The sequence below is a fragment of the Danio rerio genome, chromosome 5, assembly GCF_049306965.1.
Source record: "Danio rerio strain Tuebingen ecotype United States chromosome 5, GRCz12tu, whole genome shotgun sequence".
NCBI classification, from domain to species: Eukaryota; Metazoa; Chordata; class Actinopteri; order Cypriniformes; family Danionidae; genus Danio; species Danio rerio.
Genome location: NC_133180.1, coordinates 59950024 through 59968825, shown reverse-complemented (window position 1 = coordinate 59968825; position 18802 = coordinate 59950024). Strand labels below are relative to the sequence as shown.

The 18802-nt window shown below is 35.1% G+C and overlaps 1 protein-coding gene across 1 annotated transcript in view; it reads right to left on the bottom strand.

Moving 5' to 3' along the window:
• The window catches only part of npr2 (natriuretic peptide receptor 2), a 74978-nt gene that overhangs the window by 10485 nt on the left and 45691 nt on the right, over window positions 1-18802 (bottom strand). The window contains exons 13-17 of the mRNA XM_009301825.5: window positions 16335-16494; window positions 16078-16233; window positions 15821-15989; window positions 7862-8008; window positions 7140-7263 (exon numbers count right to left, since the gene is read on the bottom strand). Coding sequence (XP_009300100.2) covers window positions 7140-7263; window positions 7862-8008; window positions 15821-15989; window positions 16078-16233; window positions 16335-16494 — 756 coding nt within the window. The remainder of the gene's footprint in view (window positions 1-7139; window positions 7264-7861; window positions 8009-15820; window positions 15990-16077; window positions 16234-16334; window positions 16495-18802) is intronic.

The window sequence follows — 18802 nt, the reverse complement described above, 5'->3', positions numbered from 1 at the left end:
GGTAAGCACTGTTGTCATTTACTGCATACAGTATTAAAGAAACTGAGCATGCTGAGTTAATATATCTAAGTGCAGATGACAGAGATTGAGAAAGCTGGACGGTGTCTATTGTTTGTCGTATTAACCTTACACTGAGGGTGATCTAATTTCACCCCACTGTCATTTGGCATTTTAGGTATATGCAAAAAAAAAAATGGCATTAATAAAAAATATATATTCATAATATTATTAAATAAGCTTTTATACAAGTTAACACTCCAGTTTGAAGCGGATAGTGCCTGCCCCATTTACAGTAAACTAGCCACAACACACTGTATCTTTTATTTTGATTTTGAGAGAAATCCCTGCAGAGTTTTCAGTCACTGTTAGAAAAGTGGTTTGAGAGAGTTTGAGTATGAACAGAGCTTCTGTCTGCTTTATATAAAGCTTTGGGGTGATTGCAGATTATATCCTAAATGTTTTGGTAGTTGATCATCAGCAGCAGCCTTTTAAACAGTTCTGTTGTGTTGTTCAAAATGGGAAATTCAGATACTTGTTTTGACACCCGCTTCGAATGTTATCACTCGACTGAATGGGCGTTATCAGTGGTTATCAGCTTATAGATATGGGCCATTATGAGCCTTCTGTACCTATAGGTAGGCTCAGAAGGCTTTTATCATCCATCCACATAGTTAATCAGCTATACTAACAGAGAAGACTTCAGATCCAGATCTGTTTTTATATTACTGTAATGTTGAGTTTAGGGTAGGGGTAGACATTAATAAAATACAATTAATTGGAAATTTAATAAATAATACAAATAATTATTGTGGTTAATCAGCTTTACTGGAAGACTCCAGATCTGTTTTTACATTACTGTGACGGTTGGGTTTAGGGTTGGGTTAGGGGTAGACGTTAATAAAATTAAACTAATGGGAAATTTAATAAATAATATAAATAATTCTCGTTAACTTCCAACCACAGCCGTATGTGATCTATAGCTGATTAACCATGTGGATGGATGATAACAGCCTTTTGAGCCAACCAGTAGGTGCAAAAGGCCCCTACTGGCCCATATCTATCAGCTGATAACCACTTATAATGCCCTTTATTCGAGGTTTAACATTCAAATCGACTAGTTTTCATCTTTAGCAAAATAGTTTTAGTGATGATTAGGTATCTTTAGTCTAGTTTATACAAATCCATATCTGCTTGAAAAGATACAGAAGGCTTTATAGCTAATAATAAAGAATGAGAGTCTTATTTGGGATCATTCATGCAAATATTGTGTTCTCCATGACTATAGAATGAGCTTAGATAGTGTATATGGCTATGTTTATTTAATGTATTATGATTTAACTAAACTTGTTAAAATTTAATTGATTAAATCTAAAATTCTTCAGAAGATAAAAAATGAAAACTCATAGCTAAAACTAATGGAATTTTACTAAAAAACAAGCCTGTTCAAATGTATATTTAATATAATTTGTCAATATTATTTTGTATAAATTTAAAAGTTGATTATTTAATTGTATTATTCAGATAGTAGAAAAACTTATTATTATTTTTAATTGATGAAAGTATCAAAAATAAGCTAACTCATACAATAATACCAGCATAAATAAATTATGATATATAGCACAACAATAATCATGCACAAGCTTAAAAAAATTCTAAAATGTTATGAATTTAATAAACTCCTGTTTAGTAGCAATACTTGGAAAAAATGGGAGGAGTTAGAAGAAATGGAACTAAATGAAGTTGTATAAAGCGGTATAAAAATGCTCTTACAAAACATATAGTTCCTGCTTACCCCTTCCCCTCATTAGCCACTGACGTTTTCAAATCCTAGCAATGCCCCTGATTACGTCTATTGTGTCTGCAGCCCTGCATTGTTGTTGACTGTGAAATGACTGCTACGATGTATTTCTGCTCGAACTCCCAATGGTTCGCTCAAATTAAAATACTTTCTGCCCTCCTCCCCACACTCCCCCCTTCCATCCCATCCTTCTGGATGTACGCCCAGAAAGAGGCCTTACAGAGCCGATATATTTGCATAAATAGAAAAGATGATAAATTAAACATCCAGGACAACTTCATTATGAGGATATCATAACCTTATAGCCTTACATTTTGACTGATTTTACATCTGTTTGAAAATTATGACTGTTCAACTTTTGTTGTCAGCATTTGGTCACATTCCAGAACAACTTTCCAAAATCAGCTGGTCTATGAGTTCAGGTCAGACAAATGGCCTCAAATGCCTGACTCTTATTTGAAGTGCAAGAAACAGAAAAATACAGAAATGAAGCTAAAGAAATCTGTACTTTTCAAAAATGTATTTCAAGGAGTAATGACATAAAGCGATGACAACTTTGCATTGATCTTTTGAGATCTTTGTACCATTAAAAAAGCCTAGAAAGTTCATAGGTTAAAATATACTCCTCATATTAAAGAAAGCATTTACTCAGTCAAGATTTAAAAATGGCTCATTTGGCGAAGAGGTACCATGACATGACAGGGCCCATGCATGTGCATTTACACTGTATGCATCATTATACATCATTGAACCGTAAGTACGATCCAGCCCACTGGTGTTTAGTCAGTTAGCAAAGGTTGCACACCATGCCACAACCCAAATACCAACTTTACTGTTATTCCCAATCCAGGCTCATTCAAAATAATTTCCTTTGTCTAGATTTTTATGAAAAGTACATTGTGTTACACATTTCAGATCACAAATACACTAGATGGTGCAAGTCAGTACATGCCCTTTTTGTGGATGTTCTTGAGAAGGCCTTTAATTTCATACAGATCACCATGTTAATTACTTAAACCCATCCCTAAAGCCAATCACTAATGATTTTAAAAGCAAATGTAAAATAAAGACCATCACAGTATACAGTATCTGGATTTTACATGGAAATTATATCTTTATTGTGGAACTGTGCTTCACCAGACAATAATCCTGTGAGAATACTTAATTCTGATTTGTCAGTCTCAACATTCCACTTGACTGACAAAATTCTTGTTGCCTTTCCAAGATTTAGGAACAACAAATGATAACTTGACTTGGCTTATATGAATGGCGAAGGCCTCTAGATTAAACTTATTTTACTAAAATAAAATATGTTCATGCTTTGATTTTTAATTATTTAATTAGGACAGTAAGGTCTGGCTTTGCTTAGACAAAGGTCTTGTCACTTAACAAAAATAATGTACAGTATAAAATATTAAGTCATGGTGCAGTGGAATTGAGTATGACTCTCATAACCTTGGAGGACTGCATCCATACATCTCTGCAATGACTCAAAGAACTTATTAATAAAGTCATCTGGAATGGCAAAGAAAGTGTTCTTGCAGGACTCCCAGAGTTCATCAAGATTCTTTGGATTCATCTTCAATGCCACCTTCATCTTACCCCAGACATGCTCAATAATGTTTATTCTGGTGACTGGACTGGCCAATCCTGGAGCACCTTGACTTTCTTTGATTTCAGGAACTTTGATGTGGAGGCTGAGTTATAAAAAGTGCTATGCCGCAGAAGAATTTGCCCTCTCCTGTGGTTTGTAATCTAATGAGCAGCACAAATGTCCTAATACCTCAAGCTGTTGATGGTGCCATCCACTCTGCAGATTTCTTACACACCCCTATACTGAACGTAACCCCAAACCATGATTTTCCCTTCACCAAACTGATTTCAGTGATAATCTTGGGCCCATGCGGGTTCCAAAATGTCTTCTTTGGTATTTGGGATGATTGGGATGCAGTTCAGCAGATGACTCATAGGAAAACTCGACCTTCTGCCATTTTTTAAAAGATCAACTAGACTACAAGTTATTATTTGTTACTCTTACAATTGGAATCAATGACAGGACTTTTGTCAGGTAGTGTATGCTATTGCCAGATAACAACTGTCCGGGAATCATCCTGACCATCAGTGAATAGGTTGTATGTTTGTTTGTAATGCTGCTGTATAATGCATGCTCCTTCAACTGTTTTGAATGCTTTGCATTCAATTTAATAATTAAAGACAAATAATTGATAACTGCCTAGATCTACTTCATCCCTTACATAGCCCTAGAAACAGTCAAAGATTTTTCAATCAATATTTAAGCATGCAGTAGACCAGATTATCATGTAAAAATATATATATATTTGAACTCGTAAGCTAACAACCCAGGCTCATTGTGGATTGTACAGCTGTATACACTTCTGGAGAGCACTAAATACAACGCAGGAGGTACTTTTGTGTAATTTTCACGAATCAACCTGAGGTTGCTGTGTATGCTTTTTCAGATCTCAAAATTCTCTAGCAAGTGCCATTCGCACCTGTTGTTCTTCTGTAAATCCATAAGAGGCTGATGTCAACTGACTATCCAACCGACCGAAGGATCCCCCCACCTATTCAATCGATAGTGTTTTCAAAAGCATTGATTAGCCTGCCCACCACCTTCCCTAAACCCAACTGACAGCATTTTCAAAAGCAATCAATAAAAAGAAAAGTCTTTGCGGCTGCCTTATTTTTATCATGTTTCAGATCTTACAGCACTCTCACTCTGGTATTTTAATTTATTTTTTGCTTTTTGTTTTACCAGCTTTCTTATTATTGGCCAGACTCAAAAAGAAATGTAGACTCGGTTACATATTCACAATGAGCCTTTGTTGCAAGCTAACCAACTTCACTATTATAAACACCCTATATCATATTAAATAATTGAATAATGGCATGTCTGCTGCTGGGAAACAAGACAAACTGAAATGTGAAAGAAAGCAGAGAGTTTAAACAGCTCGTTTAGACTTTAGAAAGATCCTTTTTTACAGCATTTGACTGCAGATCTAATGTGTTGTGAATGATGGTTTTAAAGGACATTGTCAAAACAATCTCATGCACAATAGCAGGATTGTGTCTGTTTACTGACAAGCCTCAAAGGACCCACTCCATAAAAACAGACTTTTTCACAAAGAGGGAATGGGGCTTGAAAGTAATTATTTTTTTCACATATATTTGCTTTTTTTTTCTTTTTTTTTCGAGAAAAAATATATTATTAATAATTCTAAGGGCAACATTTAAAAGAATCCATGCGATGACATGTATTAAGTCATATAAAATCACAATGAGGTTTTATTCGTAAATTATATTCTCCATTGTGAATGATGTATTGAGAGCATTTAACATAATGCCATGCCTTGATCTAATCTTCAGCACTATTCAAACAATATCTCAGCCAAAATTACATCAAAATATATATCAAGATTTATTACTTATATAAAAAATTTTGTAATGTCTGGCAGTAAATAAATTAATACAATAGCTTTGAATGAGAATATATAACCATCTAGGGGCAAATATTTGCAGCCTTTCATCAAACGGTGATCATCATGTTAAAACGCATGGGAACATGGTGTAAGGAATGTCTTCTCTGTGGCTTAGAACAAATAATGACGCAGTCATTTATATCTCTTTAAGACATTATGAAGGACAGATAGGTTACTTGCAAAAGCAATGATGAATAGTGCTTGCACAATCAAACAATGGTTTCAGAAAGTTACACTAAATATGGTCATGACAGCTCCAACCATACATAAACAAAGCAGCCAGGTTATTAAATATGTGCAATGATAACTTCTTTCACAGATTTTACTGAGTAAACATTCCCAGTGAAATATACCAGATCAATGTATTCTACTACACTGTGCTCAACCTAGCACTAATTCCTAGTGAATTGAATATATATATATATATATATATATATATATATATATATATATATATATATATATATATATATATATATATATATATATATACACACAAAAAGAGCTATGTTTATTCCCATACTGCATTCCCCACATAATTTTACTTTAAAAAATATTTAAGCTTGGATCTGTTATGTGTGTTATTTAAGCTGAGATCTGTTATTTGTGTTATGTTGCAATATTTGGGCTATAGCCAAAATGCATTGTACGATAAATTTTTCAAAAAATCATTCGAATTTTAAGAAATCTTTACTTAATGTTTCATTAAGACTTTTCAGACTGTAGATATTTCAAGACTCAATTTTGCATCAGTAATATGATTGCTAAAAGAACAATGAAGATTTTAAAAGTTTAACCAAATATTGCTATATCTCAGCAGACCATACATTTAACGAAAAGATTATTTATTAAGCTTTCAGGTGCTGTATAAATTTTAATTAAAATAAAGACATTTATGACTGGTTTTGTGGTCCAGGGTCACTCATTTTGCAGTGGAGCATTTGTAAGTTTTAGGGCTCTATTTTAACAATGTAGATGCAAAGTCTAAAGCGCCTGGCGCAAAAGCAAAAGGACATGTCCCAATCCACTTTTGCTATTTTAAGGACAGATAAATATGGCGCATGGTCTAACAGGGTTGTACTCATTCTCTTAATAAGAGTTATGAGTGTGTTTTTATCATAATGTGCATTAAACCAATCTGAGTCTCATTTCACATACCCTTTAGGAGTCATGACGCATTCGCTATTTACATGATGGACTTTGTAAATGGAAGAACCGAACGATTCACTAGCAAGAAAACCATCTGCAGTGTTAGAGTAAAGAATGAGTCTGCTCTATTCAGCCCCTTTACTTTAGCTTTACTTTAGTTTTACTCTTTACTTCACTCCTTTACTTTTGTAGAGTACGGAAACAGTGTTGCACGCACTCCACTGAAGACATTCTTTTACATATTTAATTTTGTTTGGGCAAAGATTTGTTTTGAAACTATTTTTAAATTCAGTTCTAATTTCCATCCAACAAAAAAAATCAACAAAAATAATGAAGTGTGGTCAATGAAACGAGTTGGACTTTTTAGTTGGTCAATGGCGCGGTCTATTTCAGTTCTTCAAAATAGCAAAGTGCAAACATTGCACCTTAACAGACCTCCTTTTTAGACCGGAATGCCCACGAGTTCACAAAGTGGTGCAAATGGATTTGCTATTTAAACAACGTGGTGCAAAACGTGAAAATTAGGGTTGCGCTGGTCTAAAAATAGCAACAAATCATGCCAAACACGCCTTATTGCGCTAGAAATAAAAGAAATTGTAATGCATTTTTTAATTATCAAGATCATTAATCTCACATTTTTGGAGCCCTCTGTTAATTTATTTACTTTATATTTATTATTATCTTTTACAGACCTGTAATGGCGTACTTTCAGCAGACATTGACGTGAAGCCCACTATGTCACTGAAATAGATGGTGACGCTGTCAAATGCTTCTGCTTGTACGGTCTCCCCTCGCTTGAGCTGCTCCGCCACTGAACTGTCAGGAGAATTAGGTTACAATGAAGTGAACCATGAAGTTATTTTCCATACACATGTCCAAAAACAATAGCAGGCATGCAAGCAGTGGCAGAACAATCACTTTAATAATTCACGGTAGAAATAAAAAAAAATACATATAATTTCATACATTATCTGAAAAAAACATTAAGTTATAAACAAATCCAACATGGTTTACATCATGCTAAAATATGAGAACTTTGACTTGCTGAGATTCTCAGCATTTCTTTTAATAATTAAAAACAAGATCGCTCTTGAGATCAATTAGTGATAATTCAGTTAATTAAAGAGTGAAATAGCTTGGTTAAACCCCATCTATATTCTATAATTTGTCAGCTTGTCAGCTTCATCTTAAGCTGAATTTAAAAGTTCTCACTGCTTGCATAATCCTCTCGGAAACAGACTACGCTCAATGCTAATAATTAGCCATTTTTAGATCAAACAGAAAATATAGCTCTATACATTCTATCACACGCAAGTTAGCTAGAAATAAGAGATTTCTGAAGTAATTGCTTCCACAGTCCCTAATCAAACATTTGGAAACTTCATAGGAAACATTGCACAACATGATCTCTTACTGTGGAAGGATTTGGTAAAGAAGATTTTCAGCTTTTCGTTTTTCCTCGAGGTAGGCTTGTGTTCGCTCCTCTACCAAGTTCTCCAGGTTATTGGCATACTGTTCCATTCTGGACAACAAGTTATTGAGAATACTGGTGCTGCCTTCTCTGCAAAAAAGGGAGAGGGGGTGGGCGAGGGTTAACAATAATATAAGTAATAACTGTTAAAAATACAAATTTAAAAATACACATATATAAATTAGACACCTGCTACTATACATTTGATGCATTATTATGTTATGTTTTATATATATATATATATATGTTTGTGTGTGTGTGTGTGTGTGTGTGTGTGTGTGTGTGTGTGTGTGTGTGTGTGTGTGTGTGTGTGTGTGTGTGTGTGTGTGTGTGTGTGTGTTTAACAATCCGTTTACAGTAAACTAGTGAACTGAGATCAATTGTAAGTAACCCATGAAAAGACTAGGTGAATAAGAGACATTATGGCATATTGGTTATGAAAGCATGAGAATTTTACTGAAAATGGGTAACAGGAAGATGTGCTGAGATCTGTAGTCCTCTATAATGCAGTGTTCTTCTGAGGGTGTTATGGCATAGATGAACCTTATGATGCTGTAAAAGGCAGCACTTATGATGAAATGTGGTCGATTCTGGCTGATTCATGTACTGCTGGTGTGTGGTTTGCTGAATCATATTGTTCTATTTAGGGGTCAGATCTCACTCCTACATACAGCACACCCATACAGACCTGCTTGAATGCATTCATCTAGAGCCACACTCTTCATGCAAATACATATAAATGATGACAATGACTGCGAATGTAATCATTTTTAAAAGCAAATATAATTTTAAGATTTATGAACTTAACATTATAGTATTGCAAAACTATTGATATATTTAACATTTTAAATGTAGCAAGATCTATTTATTATTATTCTATAATTTTCTATTTAATCATTCATTTATTTTTCTTCGGTTCAGGGGTCGCCTCACTGCCAATTTTAAATGATTATTTATTTACATAAAATACAATGGTGATCCTGTTTAAGATGATGATAAGGAAGAAGATAGTGATGTAAAATGAACAAACAAAAAAAATTAAAAAGTCAAAGACTTATCTCTAATGTGATCCTCTATGAGATAAGCACAGGAGCAAGAAGCTAACTACAAAGAACAACAATCATGCATAGCATTATGACCACCCTTAGCCAAAAGCAATGACTGCGTCAAAGGTGCAGTTTACAGTATATATATTTAATTATATATATATATATATATAGTTTCAGCTTGGCGCAAGAGTCATTTTGACGTTTTGCGCCACACTATTTAAATAGCAAATGTATTTGCGCTCATATATAGTCTAAAAAAAGAGGCGCTTTGAGGCGCATTGCTGGCGCATTGCTATTTTGAGAAGCTATAATAGTCTGTTCTATAGACCTAAACAAAGCCGGTCTATTGTCCAGCGCAGAGCGCGTTAGTTGTGCGCCTCGCTTACACACTGCTTAATACACACAAGATGCGCAAATATCCTTACATATAAAAAATAACTAAAATATTAAAGATATATATAAGATATAAATATAAATTAATAAATTTAACAAAACATATTATTTTCTAGCCTACATGAATATAAAAACCATATATTTTAATGCCTTCTTCATTTTCTTGTCAGCTTAGTCCCCTTTTATTAATCCAAGGTCGCCACAGCGGAATGAGCCGCCAACTTATCCAGCAAGTTTTTACGCAGCGGATGCCCTTTTAGCCGCAACCCATCTCTGGGAAACATCCACACACACACACTACGGACAATTTAGCCTACCCAATTCACCTGTACCGCATGTCTTTGGACTGTGGGGGAAACCGAAGCAACCGGAGGAAACCCACGCAAAGGCTGGGAGAACATGTAAACTCCTCACAGAAATGCCAACTGGTGACCAGTGACCCAGCAACCTTCTTGCTGTGAGGCAACAGCACTACCTACTGCGCCACTGCCTCGCTCCCATGGCAATTTGCTTTTGTATAATGCTATCATTATTAGTGGTATTATTTATTACATCCATATTTATATTTGTTTTATTAGAAACCAGCTTAGATTTGCCCACCTGTCAGGACATAGACCATATGGGGCACAGCATGTGTATTTGGATATAACTCACTTTTTTTAACACTTATTACACACTTGTTATTATTGTTCATTTATTCGTTTGCTGGAAATTAGAACTTAATTTAGAAATAGTTTTGAAACAAATCTTTGTGCTTAACAAACTAAATTAATTATTTGTAGGCTAATTGATTTCTAAATCACTATGCTAAAGTACGCTAGTACGCTAAATTCTGTACGCTAGTACGCTAAATTCTGTGCGTGCAAGGTTTTCCTATCCACAAGAGCGAAATTGAAAGTAGATAATGATGTGGCCTTATCTCTCATTCTCGCGCTGCAGATGCTCTGTTTCCCTCTAGTGAAGCGTTCAGTTTTTCCACTTACAAAGTTGCCATATAAATAGCAAATGCACCATGGCGCGACGCAAGTGACTCTTAAAAGGAATGGGAGATGAGACTCTGATTTGTTAATTGCTATTTGCTTACGCACTGCAGAATATGGTCAATAGAAACAATAAAATAGATAGCTGGAATGAGTCAAATGGTTTAATGCACAGGTAGTACTAGTCATCAGCATTTTGTGCTGCTCTCACTGACACGCGCACATCACTTTAACAGATCGAAGATTTTGCTGTGCACGCATTTATAGCTGTCAACACTGTGACTTTTAATAATGTAATAGCTTCAGATACTAAGAGAGATACACAGACAAAGCCAGGTAATACATACCAGCAACTTGTATCGCTCTCTTTCTCTCTCAATATCTAAATAAATAAATTGTATATTAAATTGCTATTGAAGGGGGACTTTTTAAAACCTGATACAGACAATGAATCTGATTTTAGCTTTTTCCTAATCACTAACAATTCTTCACCATGATGCATTTATGTAATGAAATCTGGGCTTTAAGGTTATTTTTTCCATAAGGCATATGAGCTACTTTAGAGGACCTTTATCAACGCCTGTCAAATCTGACTTAAGTGCCCCTGTGGGGAATTAAACATGGAGCTTTCACTCACATCAATATAGACTGTTTATCAATGAGCTGTCAGGGACCAGGACGGATGCAGCATTCAGTTTAAAGATACAACACTGCCTCTATTTCATTAAGTAAGCACAATCTGGGCTTTGTTTATCTTTATGTAATAAAGCATTATGCAAGAGTTAATTATGAATAGATTTCTGAAATTCTCATTTGTGTTTAATAGTTTATCATACAACAATGAATCATTTCAATTGGGCTTTTAGGACTATATTTTAAAGATCTAGGTACAAAGTCTAAAGCACATAGTGCAAACGCTTTAAGGGCGAGTTTAAATCTACTTTTGCTATTTTTGCTATTTTCATCTTCCATTCCCTTTAAAAGTCATGAAGCATTTGCTATTTATATGGCAGACTTTGTGGAAAAACTGAATGCTTTACTAGCGAGAAAACAGTTAAAGCATCTGCAGGGCAAGGATGAAGAACAAACCTCCTCCATTCAACCTCTTTTCTTTCACTTTCTCTCTTTCGTGAATAAGGAAACAGTGTTGTACACACTCTACTGAAGATTAACCCACATAACTATTTTCTTTTGTTAAGCGCAAAGATTTGTTTCAAAACTATTTCTAAATTCAGTTCTAATTTCCAGCAATTGAATAAATGAACGAAGTGTGGTCAAACAACTCAGTTACTGTATATCCAAACACAGGTGCTATGCCCCATATGGTCCAAAACCTGACAGATGGACAAGTCTAAGCTTGTTTTTAATAAAACAAATATAAATATGCATTTAATAAATTATACTAATAATGATAACATTATACAAATGCAAATTGTTATGAATAAACTGAAAAAAAGGAGATGAAGAAGGCACAGAGGCATTGGTTTTAAAATTTATGTAGAAAATTATAATTTTTGTAATATTTCAATATTTTAATCCTTTATTTTTTTATTTGTAAAGATATTTGTGTATTGCTGTACATCATGTGAGTATTAAGCATTGTGTAAGCATTTAAGGCTATTTTAGTTCTTCAAAATAGCAATGCGCCAACAACATACCTCTTTTCTAGACCGACACACAAAGCGGTGCAAATGGATTTGCTATTTAAACAACTTGATTCAAAGTAGAAAAATTACTGTTGCGCTGGTATGAAAATAGCAACACATTGTGGCAAACACATCTTGTGTCTTATTGCACCAGGTGTATGATAGGGCCCTGTTAGTGTTAGTTATTTGTTGTAATTGATGATGTATTTATTTTAGTGATGCAATGCAGGGTTGGAAATGAACAAAGACTTGAAGTAATATTGCCATTTAAAAGAAAAAACACCCCCTAATTCAAGACAGCAGGGTAAAAATGCCCATGCAGAAAAAAAATTTGTATTACAGCCAGGGGCGGGTTTAACTAATAAACAAGGTAAGCGGCCGCTTAGGGCCCTGGGAAATCTGACGACCCCGAAATAAATAACTAGAAGTGTAAATGATACCTCTACAATATATGCAACATAATTCCTCTATCATATTTTGTATGGTGAGTGTCTAAAAATGTCAAATTAAATGTAATTATTACATCTGTGCAAATGTGTCCCCCACCTTTAATCATGGAGCAGTCGAGCTGTCAAATCAGTAAACATTTAGTTTTAAAAACAAAATAGTTCATTCATAATTTTGAGAAACCAATCGTTTCAAAATCATTTTTACAAAATGCTTTACATGTTATTATTATTTTGCATTAAGATAGAAATGTAGAAATCAGAAAATCAAATCAGTAAATCAGTAAGTCGGCCCATTACAGCTTCTTCTATTGAATATAAGTGAAAACTTATGATTAGTCACATTGTGCCATTACATTTAAACACATTTACAATTATAACAATCGTACAAATTCTGTTGAGCTCATAAATGCAGTTGGCAATTAGTGATTTTAGTTAGTTTCTCGTAAAAATAGTGAGCTTGTTTTTTAAATAAAGTGTTGTATTTCATGCTAATGTGCTAAAAAGTGTGTTTCATGCAACAAAAAAAATGTAAAATTTTGATTCTCTAACCTTTAAAACACTTTAAAATAAGGTTTTTATTAGTTAATGCTCATTAATGTATTTACTAACATGAAGTACACTATTGTTGTCTATTGGAAGGAATGCGTCAATAGAGCCGCCATTTTAGTACAGGGTATCGCTCCTTTGAAATGACTATGGGACCAAGGTGCAGTGGCAGACTGGCTATCCGGAGCCAGAGATATATACACATGTATACATATATCTATGATTGGAGATCAGTATGTAAATATTTTTTTGTTATTACGAAAATGATCATTTTACATCACTTTTCTATATCGATGGACAAGTGATTGCATGGGCATTGCTGACAAAAAGCATGTGTTTGTGTGCATGGAAATGTATTATCCTCTCTACCTATTAAATTTAATCTGTGTCCTGAAACACACACCCTCTCCTGCTTTTTTAATTCTAACGCAGGAAGCATTTCATTTGTGAATGAATCTTCGCGTTATGAACAACTCGTGTGAACCATTATCCCTGCATCTCAATGTGCACATCCACCTTCCACAGGGGAATGAACTGCCAACTTATCTAGCATGTTTTTACGCAGCGGATGCCCTTCCAGCCACAACCCATTTCTGGGAAATATCTACACACACACACACACACACACACACACACACACACACACACACTCATACACTATGGACAATTTAGCCTACTCAATTCACCTGTACCACATGTCTTTGGACTGTGGGGGAAACCGGAGCACCCGGAGGAAATCCACACAAACGCAGGGAGAACATGCAAACTTCACACAGAAATGCCAACTGAGCCAGGGTTCGAACCAGCGACCCAACAACCTTTTTGCTGTGAGGCGACAGCACTACCTACTGCGCCACTGCATCACCTTTATTATTTGTTCATGTTAGTAAGTGTATTAACTAATACAACCTTATTGTAAAGTGCTACGAAAAAATCTTAGCTTGTATTCTCTGTGTAGCCAGAATATGGTAATACCTCTTACGTGTTCTGTTAATCATCATCAGTAACCATTACCACAATATAAAGAATATAATCTATATTAATGATTTTGTGTTCAATGACTGTTAATCTGTTAATTCATGATGCTTACTTTAGCATCAATAAATGTCAGTTAAAACAAACATTGTTGGTCTTTTAGATATAGAACATGTTCCATAATTTCAATAAAGATGTTGATATCCATCATTTAAACATCTGCAGAACTTTCAACAATCAGAATAATCTTATCTTAAAAATGTAAATAAAAGCAAGACTAAAAACTGATGCTCCCAAAACCTTTGTGAACAGAAAATGTAAGTGTATGTGCAATTACTTGTTATGGTGTGCTTTGTTTTCATTTCTTTAAAAGGTGTGCAGTAATTACTGCCTGCCAGGGCTTAAATGTCAGCAAGGGATCTGCTAAAGGCATAAATGCCCACAAATATATATTCACTATGGCATGAAGGATGAATGAGTAAATGAATCCACATATCAAAGGAGAATTTGAAAATGCTCTGCGCCTTCACAAACAGCATAAATGAATCAGCATAATGCATCTTAACAGAGCTGAATGCTGTCAAAGTAATTATCACTTGCCCAATGCAGCCATTTGGTGCTTTGTCAATAAAGTTTCTGGGTTAATTAACCCACACTGAACTGAACTACTCTGAACTGAAATTTTGAAAACTGAACTGACAGTTTCAATTTACTATAATCTTCTATGTTAAGCTGCTTTGACACAATCTACATTGTAAAAGCGCTAGAGAAATAAAGATGAAATAAAGTTTCCAATCAATTTTAAGACTTGCTTATTCAAGCATGCTATCAATTTTTTTTTCTAAATAAACAAATAATTACTTCAAAAAGCATATCTTGTTAGTATTCACTTTTTGTCAGTTATGTCTTGAATGAACATGAACAGAAAATGCATGCTTTTGACTGCTGAACAAAATGTACACATTCATTCTTAAAGTGACAGTAGCCTATACCTATAATATATAAGTCATTCATTCATTCATTCATTTTCCTTCGGCTTATTCTCTATTTTAGAGGTCATCACAGTAAAATGAACGATTAACTATTCCAGCATATAATTGCCCTTTTAGTTGCAACCCAATATTGGGAAACACCCAAAACCACTCATTCACACACACACACTCATACACTAGGGACAGTTTCGTTTATTCAATTTACCCCCAGCAGGCACAGGATGTCAACATGACATCAGTTTCACGTTGTGCCCCAAACGTGTGTTTGCTTTCCATCGCAACCTAAAAGCAACAAAATATCAACGTCTAATGATGTTACAGCTTGACTTTGTTTGGACGTTACCAATATGAAATCTACCAGACGTTGGATTTTGGTTGCCATACCTGATGAATAAATGTCAGTATATGACGTCACTATGACGTTGGTTTAGGATGTTGGCTTGACAGTGGATTTGGTCACTTTCTGACAAAACCTAAAATCCACGTTATCAACTAATTAAACACCAAAAGACAAACAAACAGCTCACTTCTGAATCACTTTTGTACCATTACAAATTTTCTGTATTAATTCATATGGAAAACACCAGTGTTTTATTTTAGATTTGACTATTAAAATACTATTCAATTTCCCTTCTGTAGCATGTAAAGTCCTAGCTACAGCTTTTCTATGCATTAAAAATAGCACAAATATTTTTCATTTAATTAAAATGACTTAAAATTGTAAAAAAAAAATTTAATTAAAATTTTTGAAAATCTGTTTCGTAAACTTTTTTGCATACTATAATACACTAATAAAATGACTATATTTTATAGACTTGTTGGACAAACTATTAAAAGGCACAAATGTAAATATAATCAGTTTAAGTGCTTACTTGTTAAATTTTGCAATGAAGACCTTAATATGGCTGAAGTCGGGTCTTTCTGCAGGATCTTCAGACCAACAGCCTTCCATTAAGATGGTCAGCTCTTCACAGTGCCGGCTGTTGTCTGTAGTGGGCCTAAAGTATGGTTTCTGGCCATTCCGCACCTTCTGAATTATCTCTGTAAAAAAAAAATAGACAAACAATGAAATTAATTCCCGTCAGTGGAGAACACAATTATTTCAATACATTTATTTTTGAGCTTTCACCTTTGGGACTAAGATCCATTCCTTCAACATAAAACGGCCCGTTCCGGAGTGCTATCTCTTGTAGTATTATCCCAAAACTGTACACATCTCCTTTCTGGGTCCCTTGGGGTGGATGCCTATCATATATCAGCAACTCTGGAGCTGTCCAAAGCTTTTCTGGAAAAAAAAAATGGTTTGGTAGGCAGAACTTTATAAGCAATGGTCAATGTTTAGTTGAAGATTTCACCTTAAAACATATAATTTCAAAAGATTCTTACTTGCATACAGCGCATGTGAGTCTTCATTTTCACAAGACGAACGGAAGCTTGCCAGACCATAATCTGTGATTTTCAAAACGAAGCGGCTATCCACCACACAATTAGATGATTTCAGATTGCCATGGGAGCCAATGTAACTGTTGTGTAGATAATTCATTCCCTGGCAGCACAGACATTAAACAGAACATTATGTCTTTCCCCACATTTTATATGGCAAATGGTGCAGTTTATACATGGACCACTGAAAAGTATTATACTGGAGTGCATAATGGTTTCACGAAGAGTCATGAATCGACAAATGTTAAACATTTAAGTAAAGAGAACTGAATAATGATATACTGACTTTAAAACAACCTCTATTGCAGGGGAAGGGAACCTATGGCTCTGGAACCACATGTCGCTCTTTGACCAAAAAAATGTGGCTCTCCAGCTGACTCTCTTCAATCATATTTTTTAAGTTTAAAAATACAAGACAATTACAATTTCTTTTTATTGTTTTTTTTTTTTTTTGCAAGAAAATGAAAAAGAATTCAGTTTACAACAGGACTTTTAACCAATGCATGTGTGCGGTGCTGTGGATTAACTTGAATCGCGACACTAAGGCCGTACTCACATTAGGTACAGTTGCCTCAAACCGGGCCAAACCACGCTTGTCCCCCCTCCCGTCTCCCCCGACGGCCCGCACTCACACCACAATTGGGCCTTGGCATGCTTATGTCATCAATGCTGTGCTGTTCAGTGAGAAGCAATCTCACTCGGCAGCACAGAGGAGATTTCTCGAGTTATATCGTATCAGTCGTTTGATATGCAGTGACATGCAGTCAAATATTTCGCCAAACAGTCCTTAGGGATGCAGTGACACGCAGTCAGATATTTCGCCGAACATAGTGTGCATAGTGTGAGTAGGCCCTAATAAACATATCTAAACATGTCTTTTCCATGATGTCAGTACATAAAATTTTACTCTTTATTTTGCAAGAAATTACTATTCAGCTTAAAATACAATTTAGGTTACCAAGTTAGGTTACAAGGTACATAATTAGACAGTATATATATATATATATATATATATATATATATATATATATATATATATATATATATATATATATATACAGTGGAGCTGGAAAGTATTCATAGCGCTTCCCTTTCTCCACATTTTTCTTTGTTACAACCTTAATCCACAATTTTGATCCTCAAAATTCTACACACAATACCCCATATAATGACAATGTGAAAAACATTTTTTTTTTAAATTGTTAAATATTTATTTCAATAAAAAACCTGAAAAATCACATGTACATATTTACAGCCTTTGCAGTGAAGCTCTAAATTGAGCTCAGGTACATTCTCTTTCCACTGATCATTCTTGAGATGTTTAAGCAGCTTAATTGGAGTTCACCTGTGGTAAATTTAGTTGATTGGACATGATTTGAAAAGGCATACACCAGTCTATGTAAGGTCCCAGGGTTGACAGTGCATGTCCATGCACAAACCAAGCATGAATACAAAGGAATTGTCTGTAGACCACAGTGACAGGATTGTCTAGAGGCACAAGCCTGGGGAAGGTTACAAAAAAAATTCTGTTTTGAGTGAATGTCAGGCATTAGGTTTGGAGAAAACCAGGCATTGCTTATCACCAGGCTGTTACCATGGTGGTGGCAGCATCATGCTGTGGGTTGTTTTTTAGCAGCAGGAACTGGAAGACTAGTCAGGATAGAGGAAAAAGTGCAATGTCAAAAATATAAGTGGAGTGGCTTCACAGCAACTCTGTTAATGTGCTTGAATGGCCAAGCCAGAGTCCAGACCTAAATTCTATTGAACATCTCTGGAGAGATTTAAAGATTACTGTATACTATCGCTTTGCATCCAACCTGATAGAGCTTAAGAGGTACTTAAGAGGTATCACACATAAGCATACCTTTTAAACTTGACAAAAACTCTCGACAGCCTTTACTGTCTGCTGTGTCTTTAATGTGGTGTAAATATTATCAAGTGTAATTGAAACATCAAGGAGGATGCAGCAAAGAAAAGTCTCTTATAAATTAAAGACTTTATTATTTTATACAACAGCTTTACATTTAAAAAGGGTAACATAAGTGTGATCATAACCAAAAAGACCCGTATAGCCTATAAGGCTATATGTTTTCTTTCCCTTATTTATTCATTTGTTTGGCGCATGTACTCATGTGCGATAGGAAAGCTAGTGTAATGACGGCATGCCATATTATACAGACTCTGGCAAAGTCTGCCTCTCCTTTTACTCTGCCCCGAAGCCCCAGCTGGCTTTTTTTGGCCCAAGGTATTCAGCGGGCCGAAATAGGCCAACCGCTGGCCCTGAGAAAAGCCCCGCTTTGGCCCGATCAGGCCCCTGAAGTGAAAGTGGAAACGCAACTGGCCTTGGCTCACCCTGGCTCGCTCCCTTTAGACACGATAGTGGAAACGTGGCAAATGATGCCAAAGGTGCA